Genomic DNA, 22,586 nt, shown 5'->3' on the forward strand with positions numbered 1-22,586 from the left:
ATAGTTCATCGGTTTTTTACAAGAGTGTTTGTTTAAACAATTTAGTAGTATTTTTAATAATATTCTTTTGCATTGATGCTCAAAAATTGAAGTTTAAAAAAATTTACTTTCAGACCAATTTTCATTTGAAATGAGTTAAATACTTAATTAGAGCCAAGAAAATTAATTATTTAAAGAATTTATTATTATCAATATTCTAATAGAATAATGCTAGGGAGATTCCGGGTCTTCTGAGGTTTCTGGCTTTTTGTCAAATTTTCAATTAGAGTGAAGTAATAATTAATTCAGTTTAAGAAAAATAATTATTTAAACAATTTATTATTACAGAATTTATTATTACAATTTTTGTACAGAATATAGTTAGAAAGTCGCGGTTTTTTAACCAATTTTTCACTTGTTTTCCAAATTTTCAATTAGTGGAAGGTGATAGTTCATCGGTTTTTTACAAGAGTGTTTGTTTAAACAATTTAGTAGTATTTTTAATAATATTCTTTTGCATTGATGCTCAAAAATTGAAGTTTAAAAAAAATTACTTTCAGACCAATTTTCAATTGAAATGAGTTAAATACTTAATTAGAGTCAAGAAAATTAATTATTTAAAGAATACTAGGAAGGTTCCGGGTCTTCTGACGTTTCTGGCTTTTTGTCAAATTTTCAATTGAAGTGAAGTAATCATTAATTCAATTTAAGAAAAATAATTATTTCAACAATTTATTATTACTGAGAATACTCTCATTGTTTAATGGTAGAATGTTAAAGTTTTTTTCTTCAGAAATTTTCAACTATGTGTCTTTTTTTCATTAGAGGTAACTTAATAAATGATTATATTTAGCAAAAATAATTGCTTAAACAAATTATTGTCGTTGATGACTATCTTCCTCTATATCAATGGCTGATAGGGTTCTTACGGAAATTTTTACCTTTCTGTCCTTTTTTCAGTTAGTGAGGTAATAATTAATTGAAGTTAACAAAAAAGTTGTATCAGCAATTTAATATTGTTCAAAACGAATGTTTCAAATATGCTTCAGATTTTTTACATAACATGTACAATTTTTTTCAATTTAAAAACATTCTTTTTTTTAAATTGAGATTATTTAAAAAATATAGTTTTATTTATATGACATTCAAAAACTCTAAAAGTTTTTTTTAGTTTTTATCTAGAGAGAAAGATTATTTTTTTTTACTTTCTATTTTCAAGCGTTCTTTGTAATTTAACTGATATTTACATGTATATCACGTGTGTGACGCAACTGCTTTAATCGAAAAACTGGTTTCAATGCAAACATGTTCCAGTTTTAGAACTTTCCTGGAGTGTGCTTCAGGTTACAATTATATACTGCAAGTCTTTAAATACAATGCTTTTCAGATGCTAGTTTTCCTTCAAAAATTTAAAATACATTACGGGCCATCCATGAACTACTTTACCAATTTTAGGATATTATAAATTAAACTACCTTATAACGACAATTAGATGTTTCAATAAATTGTTTCAACAATTTATTATTGGTTTTAGCAGTTTTCTCTTAGAATAGAGATAGAAAGTCGCATTTTTTTCCACAATTTTCGAATTTCTGTTCAAATTTCAAATTTCATGAAGGATATAATTAATTTGTGTTTATAAATATAACTGATTTAACAATTTATTATTATTGTTAATAATATTCTGTTAGAATAATGCTATGAAATTGCAGTTTTTCGAAAAAAATCCAACATATTGAATTATTGATTAACAAGAGTGGAATAATTGATCAAAGTTACTTAGGTAAATTATTAAAATAATTTATTATTATTGCTAATATTCAATTTCAATAGTACTAGAAAGTTGCAGTTTTTTCTGAAATTTACATTTTTTAACTTTTAGCTTTTTAGTCTATTTTTAACTTAGAGTTAATTATTAATTTAATTTAGCCAAAATAGTTACTCAAACAAACTATTATTGTTTATAACTATCTTCTTCATTAATGCCAGATAATTGCCATTTCTACCGAAATTTTTATCTGTAGCCTTATTTTACAAATTAAAATAATAAATAATACAAGTTAACGAAAACAGTTCCTTAAAAAATTTATAATTGTTTATAACTATCTTCTCTTAGATAAGTTTTAAAAAGTGGCAGTTTTTTCCGAACTCCCCGACTTTTTTCTCCACTCTTTACTTAATTAGTTAATTATTATTTCAATGTGATAAAAAGTGCTTATTTAAACATTTGATTATTATTTATAACTATCTTCTTTTAGAGTAATGCTAGAAAGTTTCTTTTTTTGTAAAATATTTTATTTTGCGTTGACTTTTTAGTCATGAACAAATAATAAGTGAATCTCAAAAATAATAACTTTTTAAATAGAAACTACTTGCGAAAGTTTTGTTTTTAATTACAACAAGAGGTTTATTGCAAAGCGTAAAGAAAAATTTGGAATTGCACATTTTTTTATTTCAGCCTTCCCTCCTGCATACTACAGGGTGGACACGCTGGGGCTTACATACATGGCGAGTTGAATGCTACCCGAATTGCATAACAGCAGGGCAGAAGCCATTATACAGGGGTATTTTCATATTTCGCGCCTTTAAAGTTTCATTCGGATTGGCCATTCCGTCAAGTCCGTGCATCTTCAGATCAAGTTTATGATAGTTTCCATGGTTGCGTTCGAAATTTCAAACGGATACAAGTATCGAAACAATATAGGTTATGTTATATAGTAATTACAAATAATAAAAGTGTTTAATTAATAATGAAGTGAGACATGTGAACTAAGAAGTAAACGTATTTTTTTTTCTATGATAATACCATTATAGAATAGCTGCTCAGTGACAAATAGTATAAAATAGTAATAATATTCTGCGCTTCCAGTGGGCGAAGAGTGAATGGTGTTTAACGCTTATTTTTACTGCATACAAAAAGGTATGTTATGAATAGACAGGATATGTTTTAAATAAAGTGAATGAAATATTACATGCGTAAACTTTAAATTGACATTGCCTATATTTACTGACAGGGACTAGGGCAAACAGGTGAATCTGAATATAACCGCTTGACGTTTTGAACGCAACCATGGAAACTCTCAAAAACTTACTCCGAAGATGCACGGACTTGGCCGAATGGCCGATCCGAATGCAACTTTAAAGGCGCAAAATATGAAAATACCCCTGTAAAATGGCTTCTCCCCTGCTATTGTGCAATTCGGTTAGCATTCAACTTGCCATGTATGAAAGCCCCAGCTTTGTCCACCCTGTATATCCACAAAAAATCGTTTAAAATATGTTTCTCTTTAATGTTTATTTAATTATTGTTCATAACTAAAAAGTCGAAGCATGCGTCATCAATTCAAGATAATAATAATTGTCGCGCTTTACAGAGAAAAAAATTGTTTGGGAAATAAAATTTATTCAAATAAATACCAAATATGATAAGCAAAAAATGTTACTCTTTGAATTCGTCATTTTCATCGTTTATCTCGAAAAATAATAACTTTTCATGATTTACAGGGAAAACAAATGTTATTTTAACAAGAAATTATTTTTTAAAGAATTTGAAAAATTAGTAAAAAAATACTTAAATTTTTTTTTTAATGAAAAAACAAACTAATTAACATTGAAAAAAAATTCCAAAAATTTCCTTCTTTAGCCCGAATTCGATTGTAGAACTGCTATTTTACATTTTTTGGGGTACTTTCCGAGTACAATAAAAGGGGATCTCGGGAATCTAGATTTAAATCTATGCGGTTCAAATTATTTCTTGCAAAATACTTATAAGGTCGTGACTGTAATTCACTACATTCTTAAAAATTCTTTTTTTTTAGTTTAGGATTCATCATTTTAGTAAAAAATTAATTTTATTTCAAATCAATTTTTTCAAGTGGTTATTTAACTATTACAATTTAGGTTAAAAACTAATTTTCTATTTAAGGAATTACACTAATGGTATAAAAAATTTGGTAGATTGTCGAACATTCGTTTTTTTTTGGAAATTAATTTTTTTAGTTTAAGCTGTTGTATTTAAAATTTCTTGTTTTAGTTAAAAACTATTTTTATAACTTAAAATGTAACTATTTGATTCAAAATAAACTTTTTCGTTAAAATTTTATATTTGTAGGTCAAAAATTCAACTGTTTTATCGAAAATTCGTTTTCTTGTCTCAGAAATTTCATAGTTCCGTGAGAAATTAAAACATTTTAAAATGATTCGTTTTTTTTATATTATTTTTTCTTCGGATGAAAATGCATGGTTGAAATTTCTTTTTTGTTATAGAAAATTAACATTATCTGTTGTTAATTCAACTATTTGGTTATAAATTAAGGTATTTTGTTCAGGATTCGCCTTTTTCAGTAGAAAATAATTCTTCTTGTTTGAAAATTCAGATCTTGGGTTAAAAATTGTTGGAAATTTATCAATTTTGACATCAAAATTCTTTATTTTAAACAAAATATTTTTTCTTTATAGACTAAAATATCCTTCTTAGTACAGGATTTAAGTGTTTTGTTGAAAATTATCCTTTTATGTTCAAATTAACTGCTTCTGATTTAAATTGAAAATCTTCCGTCCGTTAAAATAGCAAATATCATATTTCCTGTTGTGAGTTCATCTTTTTTCATTGAAAATTCGCAACTTATTATTTAAATATTGAACTTCGCTCGCAAGTTTAAGCGCGCCTAGGGTGCACATCTGTTTGTTCTCGCGCTTCGCGCTCGATGTTGTATTTATCTCGCACTAAGCGCTTGGTCTTTATATTTTTTCACATTCTTGCGTAAACATTTTAAAATTAGGACTCCAAACATCCACCACTGTAATTTTGTAATTGTGAATTCTCTTTCGTTAAAAGAGAGTTTGAGCGCACCTACGGCACGCGACTGATGGCAATCGCACTCCGCACTTGGTCTTTACATTTCTTCCGCATTCGGGCACAGACCTTTTAAAATAAAGGTAAACGGACCGACAACTGTAATTTTGTGATTTTGAACTCTCTTTTGTTAAAGCTCTTTTGGCTTTAACGAACACATTCTCATCACGTATCTCGTGCTTCGCACTCGATTTTGTCCAACATGTCAACTTTTCTACATTATACACAACACTTTTATATCAATTATAATACATTTTTTATATAACTCTGCCTGGGATTACTTATTAAAAAATTGTAAAATAATAAGCAAATTGTATTTATCATGATTATTTTTGTATTTTTTTCTTATTTTGCTTTAAATTGTATTCTAAGCTGCTCTGAAGCATGTATCATTTCAATAAATGTATATAATTAGAATTCATAATATGCATACAAATTGAGTCATACTAATTCTTATTTCCTTGTTTTTATAATTTTTTATTTTTAATGTTGTTTTTTACGATTAAATAAAAACTACCGCGCATCTGCATGGAGTCTAATACAGGAACCTATATAGAAGCCTATGTCCTCTTTCGTCTTGTCTGTGCTTTTTCCAAAAATTAATTTTTTTTTATTTTTAATCTTATTATTTATGAAAAAAAATCTACTCGTCCTATCGAAAAATGATTGATAATAAATTGATAGATCTTTTTAGGCGAACAACTTTTGTCTGTTAATTTTAGTGTATACCTTGTGTCGTTTTTTCAAAAAAACCTAACATTTTTATTTTGAATGTTATTTTTTTCGACTGAAGCCAAAACTACGTGTCCTATCAAAAATTATAGCTCTTTTTTAGATGAACAAGTTTTGTCTCATTTTTTTCGTAACTTGTGTCGAAAAGTGATTCATTATGAATTTGTAGTTTTTTACAGTGCATGTAATTTGAGCTTTTTAATTTTTTTCGTATCTTGTATAGTTTAACCAAGAAATGGAATTTGAGGAATTTTCAACTTTTGGACCAAATTAAAAAAGTTGTTATCATAATCCTGTATGACTTTCAAAAAGCAAAGGTTTTCTTCTTTTCACTTTTTTTCATATCATGTGTTGTTTGGTTTAAAATGTTCATTTTAGTTTTTTTTTTCGATTTTGAAAATGCCCTAACTCTGATGATTTTCTATTTATAGAAAAAATTCATAGGAATAAATTGTTCGACTTTTCGAGTACTATGAATAACCGTACATAGAATTTTTCAATCTTGAAAAAATATGGTTTCAGAAATTTTTGGTACGATCAAATTTTGGAATTTTCAACTTTCGAACAAATTGAAAAATTGTTATCATGATCTTGTAGGGATTTCGAAAAGCAACGTTTTTCTCTGCTTGACTTTTTTTCACATCATGCGTTGTTTGGCTTAAAAGGTTCATTTTAATTTTTTTTTTGGATTTTGTAAATGCTCTAACTCTGGGAATTTTTGATTTTTCAAAAAAAGTAATTGGGATAAATTTTTCAACTTTTTGAATACTATAAATAACCATGCAGAGAATTTTGGAATTTTCAAAACAGTGGTCTAAAAAATATTCAAAATGTGCCCACTTTTTGAATTTTTATCCAAAATGGCTGGCTAACGAACTTGACCTTTAATTTAGGACACTACACAAATGTGCCAAAGGGCAATCTAATAGATTAATTTTTTCGAAAGTTATCATGTTCACAGACAGACATACAGACATAAAGCCAGACAAACAGACAGACAGACACATTCGTAAAAACCTGTTTTTCGGTTTGAGAGGGTCTCAAAATGTGGACATTTGACAAAAACTGGGGTTGGGGGGGGGGCAAATTTTACACAAATCTAATACCTTCTCTGATGAGAATGTAAAAAACTAAGATTTGACGAAAAATTCCCGAGCAAAATTTAGTTGGAACAAATTAGGTTAGACCAAGGGTTGGGGGAAGATGTCAAAATTTACGATCCTTAAAAAAGGGTGGTACATGTTTTGCAATTTCAGAAGACAAAAAATTGAAAATAAGGTTTGATAATTTGATACCTCTATGCTTTAAGGTAAATGTCCCATTTTGGGCGAGTGACCCAGTTTGTGCGAATGCTCACATACTGTACGTAAATCCGTGGTAATCTTAAAGTTTATGACACTAGTAATAGTTTATTCAAATTCTAGAATATAATTCAGATATTTTTGATATAGGATTTATAGTCACTTTATTACGTATTTGTGTTCTTTAAACGTTATATAGTCACCAGAGCTGCCAGATCGAGCCTGAAATTTACCCCCACCATACCTACCGTTTCGGAGCCGCAAAACAGAAGGTGCATGATTACCACTGTGAGTTCGTGTGTAAGCCGAAATCGCACGATTCGACTTCGGTTTTCTGCTGTACGATGATTGCCGATCTGAAAGCTTCGGAAGACTTCGAGGGTCTTCTATTTATATCTCGATCCCCATTTGAAAGAAATGGAAGAAGTTGGCGAATTTAATGTTTCGCGTGATCCTTCATTTCATTCATAAATCGATTTTGAGGTTATTTTTTTCCGGTGTATATTAAGTATGAATATTATTACTATTATGTAAATTATTAATGATAATATCATAATTATAAAATATTATATTAATTTTAATTAATAGTTGACAGACTTTTATTAGAAATAGTTAAACTTTCAACTAAAACAATTATTTTTGGCTTTAAATTGTTGACATTAATTGAAACTTTCTTGGAATGTTTTAAAATATCCTAAAAAAGTTGAAATCCTTTAAAATCTGTTAAAATTTTTCAAAGCTCTTGAAAATTCATTGCATATTTAAAAATACCCAAAAGTATCTAAAATCCTTCAAAATCTCATTCTAAATCATTGAAATAAATTGAAAATTCCTTGAAATCTATTACAATATCCTAAAATATATCAAATCCTTTAAAATCTCATATTAAATTACTGTAATCAATTGAAAATTCCTTGTCGTCTTTTAAGACTTCCTCGGATATTTAAAATCCTTTAAAATCTAATACTAAATCATTAAAATCATTTTAAAATTACTTAAAATCTATTAAAATATCCTAAAATATATCAAATCCTTTAAGATCTCATATTAAATAACTGTAATCAATTGAAAATTCCTTGACATCTTTTAAAACTTCTTCAAATATTTTAAATCCTTACAAATCTTTTGAAATATCTTGAAATTTTTTAAAACTTCATGCTTTAGAAACTTTGGGCTTTACAAAATTCTGATTATAAAATGTCAGAAATTTGAAATTTCTGTGGTCTGGAATTTAGAATTTCTGCAGTGGTGTGGAAAAGAGGAAAATATAAATATACATTATTGTATATAATTATAAATTCATATACTTTTTTACATACTTTTAAATTTCGAACGCTTTCAATTTATTTATGATTTCTAATTTTTTATAAATAAACTTCCAAGTGTAAAATTCCAAATTTGAAGACTTGCATCCCATCGAATTTAAAATTATTCTGATTTTATAGTTTTACTTTTTTGAACATTCAATTTTGAATGCTTCAATCAGCTTTGAATTTAATTGATCCCATTTTCATAACTCTAATCTACAAACATTTCAATATCTAACGTTTTAAAATTTTTCTGTTTTCTAAATTTCAATCTCAAGTTTTAAAATTTTAAAGAGATTTCAAAAGATTTTAAATATTTGAGGTTATTTTAAAAGATATCAAGGAATTTGATACTTATTTTTATAATTTTAAGAAATTTCAAAGAATTAGAAAATTTTTAGAAGGGTTATTTGAAAAAATCCAAGGTACTTTAGAAATCATAAAAAAAGTTGCAGATATTTCAAAAGATTTTGAAAGATTTGAAAAATTTGAGAGTATTTTAGAATGTTCCAAGGAATTTTCAATTTATTGCAGTGATTCAATATGAGATTTTGAAAGATTTAATATATTTTTTATTAGTTTATTATTTCTAAATAGTTAAATTTTTAAACAAAAAGTTAAATGTTCATCCAAGAAGCTGCATTGTATACTAAAAAAGGCATTTTTAATTAAATACATGTACTTTGCACAAAAGAAATTTATTTTCCACTAAGTCTAATTTTCTATAAAAAAATTATGGTTTAATCATAGTTAAATTTTCGACAAAAAAGATTAATTCTCTTGTTGTTAACCGTAATTCATTTTCAAACAAAAAATATTTCTACAAAATAGTTACATTTTGAGAAAACAAATTTTCTCAACTAAGCTGATAAATCATCAATCAAAAACAAACTAAATTTTCAACCTAGCAGTTCCACTTTCAACCAGAAAAGTTGAAAAAAAAATAGTAAAAATTATTTGAAATTACTGTGAATTATTGAAATTATTTGAAAATTCCTTGGAATGTTTTAAAACATTTTAAAATATTGAAAATTCTTTAAAATCTTTTGAAATCCCTCGACATCTTTTAAATATTTCTAAGATACTTTGGAGTTTTTTAAACAACCCTGCTATAATTTTAAAATTTTTTTGAAATTCCTTTTGAAAATGTAAAAATACCCTAAAAAATATATATACATAATTATATACTTATACACAAAAATCTTTTTAGAAATAGTTAAATTTTAACTCGAGTAATTTCTATTAAAACTTTGATTTAATAGTTTAACTAATCTACAAACAGTTAAATTTTTAATGTTAGAAAATTTTTCTGTTTTCTAAATTTCAGTCTGAAATATTTTCATTTAGAGATGGTCCAATTGAAAAACATACATTTAAATTTTCAACACATTCAATTTCTTTATTATTATTAGTTTTTCATAAATAAACTTTTAAGTTTACAATTCTAAATTTGAAGACTTGAATCCCATCGAGTTGAAAATTATTTCTATTGAATAGTTGAAAATTTTTTAAAATTAAATTTCGAAGGCTTTGAACTATTATTAATTCCATTTTCAATAGACTTCAAGGAATTTTAAATTGATTTCAATGATTTAGAATGAGATTTTAAAGGATTTTAGATACTTTTGGGTATTTTTAAATATGCAATGAATTTTCAAGAGCTTTGAAAAATTTTAACAGATTTTAAAGGATTTCAACTTTTTTAGGATATTTTAAAACATTCCAAGAAAGTTTCAATTAATGTCAAGAATTTAAAGCCAAAAATAATTGTTTTAGTTGAAAGTTTAACTATTTCTATTAAAAGTCTGTCAACTATTAATTAAAATTATTATAATATTTTATAATTATGATATTATCATTAATAATTTACATAATAGTAATAATATTAATACTTAATATACACCTGCAAACCAGAACCTCAAAATCGATTTATGCATGAAATGAAGAATCACGCGAAACATTAAATTCGCTAATTTCTGCCATTTCTTTCAAATGGGGATCGAGATATAAATATAAGACCACCGAAGTTTTCCGAAGCTTTCAGATCGGCAATCATCGTACGAAAGAAAACCGAAGTCGAATCGTGCAGTTTCGACTTACGCACGAACTCACAGTGGTAATCATGCACCTTCTTTTTTGCGGCTCCCAAACGGTAGGTATGGTGGGGGTGAATTTCAGGCTCGATCTGGCAGCTCTGATAGTCACGCGTGTCGCCATCTGTGGCCGATCAAGCATAACATTACTCTCGGCTTGTTAGTTCGCGAGTTGACAGGCTGCGTAGTTTTTCTTTTCAAAAGCGCTTCAAAATTTTTGTGGCGGAATGTTTTGATTGAAAAGTAAGTATTAATCATAAGTTTGACGAATGTGTTTTTCAATATTAATGAAAACGAATGGATAATTCGGATATTTCCTTCCGCCTTAAGGCCATGTGACGAAAGGGTCACGTGACCAAACCTGGGCTTCAATTTTTCTTTCCCAACTTATGTCTAAACTAAATGAGGTATCGCTTTAAAGTTTGTTTAATGAAGGAGGAGGTAATAAAGTCCATGTCTCTGCTTTGTTCCGGTAAAAATTTTCAGAAAAAATTTTTTTTGAAGAAAATACCAGTGGAAGTTTTCTTTACCAGCTTACGTCCACACGGAATGAGATATCGCGTTAAAAGTTTGGCACGATAAATAGGAGGCATGAAAAAATCTGTCTCTGGTCCTAAATAATTAGAATAGTGAAAAAAGTTTTTTTTCATAACTGTTTTGGGAGAGATACCGACCGTGCTGTCGTTCAACCCTGCAAGCAATTTGCAATGTTGCGAGTGGGCTAGTTATGAGGCTTATATTGACCAAAGTGGGGCAAAACAACAAAAATCGCTCACGAACATTATGCACAAATAATTCAAAAACTAATTTTTGCATTTGAAATGCAAATGAACATGTTTGGTCTGACATACGTATCAGTCTGGTATCAGCTGTGTCAAATCAGCACTAGCGCAGCGTTACTTAAACTTACTTACGTTACTTAAACGTTTACTTAAAGCGTTACTTAAACTTTTATTTTTCAATATGGGTGAAAAAATATTGATCTTAAGGCTGACTTGATCAGCTGTTATACTCATCACATGGCCTTAATACGGACTGAAGAAAAAAAGCTGGAGGAATTTGTGCAAGTGTTTACAAACAACTCGGTTTCATAAAAATGCGGAGTTTTTTTAAGATAACAAGCACACTATTTCAATTCTGAAAGCTTTCTCCTGTTATGATGCCTGTTTTGTTTATGCATCTGTATTGAATAATTGATAAAATGTGCGGGAAACAATTACAACAACAATAAGATGGCCAGTGTAAAAATGCAAACGTTAAAAATATTATTTTTCCTTTAATTACGTGATTTATTACGCTGAGAAATGTTTAATTTAAAATTGTGAATTTTCTAATGAAAAGTTAAATTAGGAGTCAGTGTTTATCAATGACGATATCCATTTACTGTAGGAAATATAACATGGCATCATTCGTCCAAATTGGAACATTTGATTCGCCTAGACTGGGTCAGAGGAAAAATTCATTCCCCCAAATAGGTTCATCGGTAAAGCATAATATATTCTTTATTATTCAGTAAAAATTATTTGTTTATATCGATAAGCACACAAAGTATTGATGAAAAATGTTATAACTGTGCGGCATTAGGAACTTTTATCGATTCATACGATTTAAAATACTTTTACAAACTAAATACGCCAAACAAATCCTTACATTCGCCCAAATTGGGACTTTTACCTTACTCTCCAATCTGAAATTAGCTAATCTGGTTTTAGCAATCTAAACTCTCCAATTTCGTTTTGTATTAACACTTCATGCCGCAACGTTTACGTGGCGCTACGGGCTAGCACAAAAAGAGATTGAAAATTTTAGACTGCTAACCCCAAATTGGAAATTATACCTTGAATAGATGTACCGAATGCTATACTCTCTAATCCGGTGTCAGCCGTCTAAACTCTCCAATTTAGTTTTGTGATAACACTTCACGCCGCTACGGATACGTGGCGCTACGGCTGAGCATACAACGAAATTGAAGAGTGTAGACGGCCAACTCCATATTGGAGAGTATGCCATGAAGTTATTAAATCAGGAAGCTTACATTTTTTTAAAGAATTAAGAGGCCTTAAGTACTTTACGTGCATAAAATACAAGTTCTTCAATTTGATGTTATAAATCCCTGAGGGGGGCAATCCCCCCTCCCCCGGGAACCGTTCTTGAATTTAGGGAGTTGTCAACTGATTTTTCTTTTTGCAAAGCTTTCATCTACTTTGAAACCAAAATTTGAAATAAAAACCTTGGGATTTACTGAAAAATATTATGTTTGAAAATAAAACAGAAACATTACAGGATTACACTCGAAAATATGGTAACACTTTTTCTTAGAAATAAAATTTTTATTGTACCAAGGACACGACGAAAGCTAAGTGATAGCTATGGTTTAGGAGTATTTATAGGTTAAAATAGAACGATAAATAAAAAGGAATTAAACTTAGCTTGCAAGATCCTCGAAACCAATCCTTACGGCCATACTCGAGTCACGCACGGTTTGTAGAAAATTTCTCGTCTTTCACGGGTACATAAAAACTTTCTTTATGAGATCTATACGTTTGTTCCTTTTTTCCCCATTTTTATATACCAAAAAGATTTTTAAAAAGTTTATTTTATGATGATTTTATGTTTTATTTCAGTTAATTGCTACGATTTTTTAACGTTTCCCAATTTTGCGAATCAACAGAATTTGTTGTCAAACATGGAGTCGGAAGAAAGGATTGAATCGCAAATTACTCATAGAAAAGGTAAGAAACTTTTATGAATGTTATTCCACATCTTTTTGGCCCTAAAATAATAAAGAATTTTTTTCCTTTCTTTATTATTAAACAAATAATACTTTCATTATTTTTGTTTCAAAGGAAGAGTCTTAATATCAATTATAACTTATCATATTTAATTTTTGCTGACTTAATTTTTTCGACTAATTTGTTCAGAGATCATCCAAAAATAAAGCAATACGTTGGGGGGGGGGGTATTTTGCAAAAATTTTACTGTTTATTATGAAATAACACTGTAGTTTAACTTTAACCAAGTAGTTGCATTTTGAACCAAAAAAGATGAATCCTAAAAAAAAAAAAACTAATAGCCGACATTTAAGCTATATGCAGATTTTAATTTTGAATTAAAAACAGTTTAATTAAACCAAAAAAGAATTGTTTTTGACAAAATGTCTAAATACTTAACCAAAACAGATTCATTTTAAACCAACCAGTTGCAGTTTTAAACAAAAAATTTGATTTTCTACTTAAAGAGATTAAATTACTACTAAAATAGATAAAATTTATACCAAAAGAGATGACATTTCTGATAAAAGAAATGAATTTTCAACTTCAAAAGGAATTTCTTGAACCAAAAGATATCTCAATCGAAAAAGAATGAAAACAGTCGAATATTTCACCAAACAATTGAAAATTTAACCAACAATATTAATTTTCCACCTAAAAAAGTAATTTTCTACTAAAATTATAAATATTTACAAAATACGTAAATTTGCAAATAATTATTTAAATTTTTAACGCAAAATATGAACTTCCTATTAAAAAGGCGAATTTTCAACAAATGACATTAATATTTAACCGAATGTTTGAATGTTTAAATTTAAAAAGTTACATTTTTAATTAAAAATGAAGTATTTAAATTTTCGTAAAAAAGTTAATTTTCAATTTAAAAAAAAAACATAGTTTTATACCAAATTGTGGAATCTTCAAGCCCGAAAGACGAATTTTATATAAATCAGTTGAACTTTCATTCGAAAAATACGATTGTTCAACAAAAAAATTGATTTTAAAACAAACACATAAATTTTCAATCAATTATTTAAATTATAATTTAAAACATATAATAATTTGGTACAAAGAGATAATATTTAATTTTAAGGTGATTAATTTGAAATCAGAAACAGTTCAATTTAACCCAAAAAGGCAAATTTTCAAAAAATACACACATCCTCGATTAGAAAAGAATCATTTTTAATTAAACAGTTGCACTTATAATAAAAAACGAAATATCTTTAACAAAATAATTGAATTCAGATAAATGAAAAAATAGTTTTTCTATGATTTTAAGAATCAAAATATTATAGCTGATGTAATTTGAAATAAAAAACATTATTTTTTATGAAAAATGTTACAATTCACAAAAAAAACATTTTTTCGAACCATTTTTTGCAATTGAACTTTTCTGACCGTCGCTTCTTATAAAAAAAAAAGATTTTATTTAAATAAATGAAGACTTATTTCTTTCAGGAAAGCCATCAATACAGCTCTGCCTTTTCCAATTTAAAAAATAACTAAATAATCTAAAAATATAATTATTTGTTTAAAAAATGTTTTCTTACAAAAATTGTTCTAACTATTCTGGCCATAGAAAAATTTACTTTTGAAATTCAAGACAGTAGAGTTGTAGGCAATGTTTTTTTCGGTAAAAAAGATTCGTCCCGTATTATTATTAATTAATAAATGATTTTTTTGTAAATTAAAACATTTTTCACAAAAATAATGTTTTTTTAATGACATCAGTTATAATATTTTGATTCTTAAAATATTAGAAAAATAACCTGACGTAATTTGTGAATTATCACTTATTTGTTTTATGCATTTATTATTCCACGAATTTATGACTATTGAATTTAATAATAATACTAATATTACTAGGTATTGGTAATATTAAAAGCGAGATTACAAATAATAATTTTATAATTATTAATAAATTAATATGAATGTTGTATGCATTAAAGCACTAAGTAATACAGTAAGCACTAGATTGCGCTTAAAAAGTGCTGTTTAAAATAATTTATATTTACAATTAACTTTTATTACTGAAAAAAGATATCTCCTCTTCGGTCCACTGGGATACGAACCCAGGTCTTCCGATTGTAGGTCGGGTGCTCTATCCACTAAGCTACTAGAGTAATCGAAATTTTTTCTCCAAAGAGTCATAGATAGAAAATAAAGGAAATCTATATTATCATCGGGATGATAATTGATCACAATTTTTGTTTTTGTACAAGTCTAAAATTAAATTTTACCCACGGAAAAAATATTTGAGAGGTATTTTAGATCGACAAGGTAGACATCTATTTTTACGTTATGTGATAAGTATCTCATCTGAGCGTTCATTTACGATCCCAATGATAATACAGGTTTCCTATAAGGTACGTTTAACTTTTTTGTACTGATTTGCACTTTTTAAAAATTTTTTACGTAATAAATGATTTGGGGAACATACCCCCCTCCCCTCTTCATTTAAACCAGAATAGAACAATCGTTAACATAACCTCCCATCCAAAAGACTTTACCTAATTTGTTTCTTAAAAATGAACCAGTGAAAGCTTGTTGGTTGAAACAGCCAGAAGTGTGTTACTGACAATCCGTCAGATTTCACTGGTTCCCTCAGTGGAATTCAGTCGCTGATTGAATAATTTAGGCTCACTAATTGAATAAATGAGGTTCACTGATTTAATAAGTAAGTTTCACTAAGTTCGTAAGTGAGGTTCACTGGTGTAATCAGTGCAATTCGCTGCTTGAAACAGTATTCTTAATTATCACTGATGAACCAGTGAGTCGATTTTTAAGGAGTGAACCTGTAAGAGAATCAAACTAAAAAGCTTACTGAATATACCAGTCATTCGAAATCATGGAATTAACCAGTAATATGGCGCTCCACGTGGTTAAGACATAAACCTCCAGTCATCTGGTACGCGCGTGTCATCACATCGTGGGGAAAAATTACTTATTTCGTCCGAAATAACGTACAGCCCACAAACAATTGATCAATTTGTCCCAAAAAAACTGAAAAAAAGCTGATTCATAATTCAAAATACTGATTTAACCAGTGACAATTTCACTGGTTTGTCAATGACAATTTGAAATACTGAGTGAAACAGTGACAATTCAAAATACTTATTACACCAGTGACTCTTTCACTGCTTTACAATTGACAAATCCAAATACTGATTCAACCAGTAATTGTTCAAAATAATAATTAAACCAGTGACAATTACACTGTTGCATCTGTGATAATTCGAAATACATATTCAACCAGTGTCAGTTTCACTGTTTCACCATTCATAATTCAAAATACTGATTTAATCAGTGACAATTTCACTGCTTCGCCAATGACGATTTGAAATACTGAGTGAAACAGTGACAATTTGACTAATTCAGTTTACAATAGCACAGCCCGCAAAGTCAGTTCGTTCTAAAATCTAAGTTAATCTTATGCCTTGACAGGAAAAGAAAAGCCTGTGTTTGAAGATGTGAATGCCGAGCTTACAGAAAAAACATCAGCAGAGAATAAGGAAAATGAGAATACGTCAACAACAAAAGATGAAGAAAAAGAAGAACCCCCTAAACTACGTCCACAGGAAGATTTCACTACCTGGGGCACAATCAAATATAGGTTTTATTGGTTTAGATTCTATCACTTCTATTATGCTGATCAACTTGATAGATATATGGCAGCTGGCTGTTTATGGATTATGAGAATGTACTTTAAACTTATGGGACTTGCTGACGCTGGACCAGAAGTAGACGACTAAAATATAAATAAATATTGTAAAATGACCAAAAAGAACCAATTTTTTGGAATTCCGTTTTTAACCAGTTCCGGCAATTTAGCATCATATTTATTGATGCACACAGGTTAACTGATTTAATTGAGGAAAATGATTACCTGTTTTTTCCTGAGTTTCAACACTTTTTTCAAATTCCGTGATCATCCAAATTAAATTATTGGAACTCTTGAAACTGAAAATGATCTTATTTGAAGTAATGAAAACTGAACTGCTAATTGAATTAGTTAAAATGGAACTCTATTGCATTTTGAACTTTTAAAATTACGGATAAACGAATCGTTGATTCAAGAATTTGTTATTTAAACTCCTAATAATTTACAATAATCACATAAGAACTTAAAAAATTTTCATTTGAAAAAGTTTGAAAAATATAAATCTGCGTTATTATTCTCAGTGTTAACATTTCAAACTAATTTGATACATTTTCAAACGTTGAAATTATATCATTTCAAACAATTTTGAGATAGAAGAATTAAGAATTAAACGATTTTAAATTTTGTTTAAAACTGAACCCTTTGTAAACTAGTACAGGCTATTGTTGCTTAATGATAGACGGTACGTCTTTAATAAGAAGATTTATTATCTAAAATTTAAATCATTTTGAATTATTAGTTGGTAAATTGTTCTTTTTAAATATAAACTAAATAGTTTCACCTGCAATTAAAATTTTTTTAAACGAAATAATTGAAACTGTAACGTTCAAAGTTTAAATTTAGCGCTGAAATTTAAACGCTTTAAAACATGTTTTTCTTTTCATTATTTTAAATAAATCAGTAACAAAACATTTAGTTTATATATTTCATTATTTATAATCTTAACTTTTTAATAAACAATCGAACATTACTAAATAATAAAAAATTGTTTACTTCCTGAATTATGAAATTTGGAATTGCATGCATTGAGAATGGAGTATTTTAGGATGAAATAATATTCGAATGGTTTAAAATTGAATAAAAGCATTCTCTTATGAATCTATTCATTTAAATTTTTTTAAGATTAAAGCTATGTTACGTTTCAATTGAAAGGTTGCCTTTGTTTAAAATCCAATCTTTTCGTATTGAAACAATTCAATTTTTGACGTTCAAATTGTAAACTTATTAGTTTTTAACAGATTCAATTTTGTATAGCCAACCTAAACTGCAATTTTGAGCATTATTATGCAAAAAATTCTATATTTTTTTTAAATCTGTAAATATTAGGACTTTTATTAATTTAAATACAAAATATGGAGCGTTTTTGAATTCAGCCTGGAATTTTAAAAGAGAAAAACTGTTTGGAAATTGAATTTCAGTCACCATTTTAACATTTTTTGAAAAATAATTTGAACCCAATAACTTTTGAATTGGAAACCCCCACCCCCTTTGCACTGTGTCAGGAAGATTTGCAGAAAAATACAGGATTTTTTATAATTGCATTGACCAAATTTTTTAGTGTTCTATAAGAGGCAAGTTCTAGAATTAATCCTAAACTGATTAAACATTTTTTTTACATTTCCTGCATTTTTCAATAATTCAAATAATTTAAATTTGTTTTCATTCCAAATCATGGAAAGTTCATGTTATTGGAATTGATGACGCATAGGTGAATTTAAGAGGTGATATTTTTTTGATGAGATTTTGAAATTGTTTGAACAATCTCCACTTGTTTTTATTTTTTCTAAAAAAAAAAAAACATAAAAATGTAGTACTTTCTGAAACTAATAATATTATAATATTCATTCACTTCTTACTTTTTATTTTAAAGTTGAAGAGAATTCCAATTTCTTTCTTATTCATTAATTTGTTTAATTATAAAATAGGAATTGTTTAAATATTTTTAAAATATTTTCAGCCAAAAGGATTTCTCCTAATAGTTATTTATTCTTTCACTAATTTCAAAAAACACTGACTTTTCATGATTAACAGGGAAAATTAAAGTTCCCTGACAAGCAATATTTAAATAAATAATCTAGAATTGTTTATTAACGTCTCTAGCATAAATTATAATTAAACATCTATTCTGCCAGTTGTCATTTTCATGTCTTCAAATGTAGTAAGAAATTCTACTGATTTGTTTGTTAACTTATAAAATTGTTATTCTATAGGTAATTTTATTTATTGATAGACTGTGAATAAGGGCACCGAAAAAATTCGGACATTTGTACCGAAATTTGGGTAACATATCTGTCTGAACGGTTTCGGACGAAAATACTAACACAAACTAGTATTGTTCAAATATTGTAAATATTCTTCGAAATCTGATGATTTTTTAATAGCAATTGTAAATCTTCTTCGAAATCTAATATTTTTTGTTTAAAATAACCGATTTCCTGTGAACATTTTTTAATAAATCTGAAACTGTTATAAAAACCGCAAATCTTGTTCAAACTATAATTTATTTATTAATATATTATATTGATTAATTATTATGAATATCATATAATTTATTTATTAATTTATTTATTAATTTATTTATTATAATACAAATACGAATAATGATTCTAAAAAATTCTAAATTTTGTTTAAATTTGAACGATTTTTATTTTAAAATACAAACCTTTGGTGTAAAACGCCAACGCAACCGAAGATTTTTGAAAAATTATAAAACTTTAAATTTTATTAAAATGGCTCATCTTGAGGTCATCTGATGAGTCTGTCACGTGACCAGATTCCTACCTTACTGACACTTTTTTAATTTGTTAACATATTTTCAGAAAATCCTTTAAAAAAACTTTTTTCATAATTATGAAAATTTAGGACCAGGTCCACCTTTCTTTCTTCTAAAAAAAACTCATGAATCCTAAAGTTTTATAGAAGTTTCAAGACTTTTTCCACTCCTCATGATTTTTTGTTTAAATTCTTCTTTAACAATACTAATTTTAAGCGAAAATTACTAACATAAAACAGGTATTATATTTAAAATAATATACAAGATCATTTAAAACTTTTAATTGAACCGCGCAAAACTATTAGAGCACAAACGATTCTTAACTCGCATAAGATTTTATATGATTTTTCTTTCCTAAAGAAATTATTTGCGAAATTTCTGAGACATAAAACTGTGTAAAAAGGTGTACATACTTGACTTAAATTAGTGGGCGTAACTTAAAAAAAAATGTTCTAATTTTTTTCCAATCCAATTTATATTCATATGAAACACGATATATCGAGTAAAAATTTTTTTAATTAAATAAGAAGCACTAAAAAAACTATTTACTGACCCTAGGTATTTTTAATTATTAAAAAATTCGTTTTTTTACTACAAAGTTTCTTTTCGAAACTTAAAAATAAATTTTTTCTTAAAGACGACCTTTCTCTTTTCGCTCCACTGAAAATTGAACCACATATCTTCTGGTTTCCCGTCGAAAACTTTTTCATTAGGCTTTTCGGGAGACCAAAGTAAGACCAGATTTATTTTGAATAACTACTTGTACCATTAACACCTAGCTAAAGATTGGCATTATTTTCTTCAATTAAAGTTCTTATTCTGATCTCTCTAATAGCTTAATGGAAAAGCACCTAACCAAAAATCAAAAGTACTGTGGTTTTATTCCCAGTGGAGCGAAAAGAGAAAAAAGAACTTTTTTTCAAGAAAAAATTTTATTTGAAATTTGAAAAAATTATTGTTCTATCTGGTTTGATTAAGACGAAAAGCATTTTTTGTTATTGAATATTCCTAACTTGATCGATATTGTGGTTTTTCTGCCTCTATGGTTTTAGAGGGTTATCTACTGTCGGTTACATACCATTCGCTGATGATATGACAGATTCATTTTAAATATATTTTTTTTATAATTGTACCAGTTTTGGAAGAGACAAAAGTTTCTAAGTGCTTCTTATTTAATTTTCCAAATTTTCAACACGATACCGCGTATTGTGTGGACATAAGTTGGGGTTTAAAAAAATATTTTGAAAAACATTTAGCTTATACTCACATGGACTTTATTTATTCATCTAATTTTGTAAACTGTGATAAGGTGGATGTCGGCTAGATTTCCACTACACTACGCTAGTTGATGCGAGCTAGAGTACTATTATACGCTGTAGTAGAAATGTGAAGGGCTGATGCAAGTATGCGGAGAGGTGGAAAGTTAGGTGGATGCCTACTGGAGACTGAATACGTCAGGAGCTCGGTCAGGAAGTAGAAAAGGGACGAATGATGCGTCCTCGAGGTCCAGTACGCGGGGAAGTTTAGAAAAGAATGTTTGATGCAAGCTAGAGTTCCAGTACGCGGGGAGGTGGAAAAGTAGGTGGTTGATGCGAGCTAGAGTTCCATTACGCGGAGAGGTGGAGAAGTGAATGTTTGATGCGAGCTAGAGTTCCAGTATGCGGTGAAATGGAAAAGAGGGGGGGGGGACTGATTCGAGCATGCGGAGAGGTGGAAAGTTAAGTGGATGCCTGCTGGAGTTTGAATACGTCAGGAGCTCGGTCAGGAAGTAGAAATGGGACGAATGATGCGTCCTCGAGGTCCGTTACGCAGGAAAGTTGAAAAAGGATGTTTGATGCAAGCTAAAGTTTTAGTTCGCGGGAACGTGGAAAAGTGGGTGGCTTATTCGAGCCTCAGTTCCAATATGCAAAGAGGTGGAAATTTAGGTGAATCCCTGCTAGAGTTTGAATACACCATGAAGAAAGGAGGGAAAAAATTATGCCTGCTCGATGTCCAGTACGCGGGGAGGTTGAAAAGTGGATTATTGATGCGAGCTATAGTCCCAGTAGTTCAGGACACGGGAAGGTGAGAAAGTGGATGGTTGATGCCAGCGGAAATTCCAGTACGCGTAAAGGTGGAAATTTGAATGGTTCATGCGATCTGGAGTTACAATATGCAGTAGGTGAAAAAGTGAATGGTTGATACGAGCTCAAGTTCCATTGGGCAAGGAGGTGGGAAATTGAGTGTCTGCTTCCTGCTGAAGATTCAGTACATGGTAGGGAAGTGGCTGGTGAACGTGTGTTGAGTATTCCAGTACGCGAGGAGGTGGATGCCCGCTAAAGTTCGAAAATGACAGGAGGTAGGAAGGGGATGGCTGATGCATCTAGAAGGTCCGGTACGCGGGAAGGTGGAAAAGTGAGAGTTTCATTCGAACCGGAATACCAGTATGCGGGAAGGTGCGAAAGTTTGTAGTTTATTTCTGCTGAAGTTGCAGGAAGAGGATGTTTCATGCCTTCTGGATATCTGGTACGCAGGAAGGTGGAAAAATGGGTGGTTCATCCGAGTTGGGGGAGAGTATGCGGGGAGGTGGAAAAGTGGGTCGTTCATTTATTTTGGAGTTTCAGTACGCGGTGATGTAGAAAGTTGGCGTTTGATTCCTACTGAAGTTCCAGTTCGCGGTGTGGGCGAAATTGGGTGGTGCCTCTGTGCTGAAAAATCTGTCGGGAATTTTTCTTGCAGCAGAGAGTTTTCGAAAAAGGATTTACTTACGACTGATATCCAACTTCGAGATACATTATATTATATTTTTGCAGCATGTTAAGTAATCCTTCGAAGCTCAATCCCTTGTTATATCGCGTGTGTGAATTTTTAGATCTGCATGGTTGTAAAAAGGAGATGACCTACTTTTTTATCAGCATGTCTTAAAGTTGGTTCAAACGTTTGTGGCAGTCTCTAAGAAATTCAAAGAACTTTACGTATTCAACCGAGTGGAGAAGAACTTCCTCCAACACCTCCTTTGTAAAATGCAGCGAGTGTTTACTACGCGTTATAAGAGTGAGAATGGGGAAAAATGCAATCACCTTATAAATCCAATAATGTCTTGTGCACAAATCAATCAAATCGAATTCGTCG

General features: G+C 29.0%; 1 protein-coding gene across 1 annotated transcript in view; it reads left to right on the forward strand.

Annotated features, from left to right (window-relative positions):
- Positions 1-16,825, forward strand: part of LOC117179768 — a 20,809-nt gene extending 3,984 nt beyond the window's left edge. The window contains exons 2-3 of the mRNA XM_033371858.1: positions 12,892-12,999; positions 16,486-16,825. Of these exons, the coding sequence (XP_033227749.1) occupies positions 12,954-12,999; positions 16,486-16,793 (354 nt within the window). The 5' untranslated portion in view covers positions 12,892-12,953 and the 3' untranslated portion in view covers positions 16,794-16,825. The remainder of the gene's footprint in view (positions 1-12,891; positions 13,000-16,485) is intronic.
- Positions 16,826-22,586: the final 5,761 nt, after the last annotated feature.

Source organism: Belonocnema kinseyi, chromosome 9, assembly GCF_010883055.1.
Source record: "Belonocnema kinseyi isolate 2016_QV_RU_SX_M_011 chromosome 9, B_treatae_v1, whole genome shotgun sequence".
NCBI classification, from domain to species: Eukaryota; Metazoa; Arthropoda; class Insecta; order Hymenoptera; family Cynipidae; genus Belonocnema; species Belonocnema kinseyi.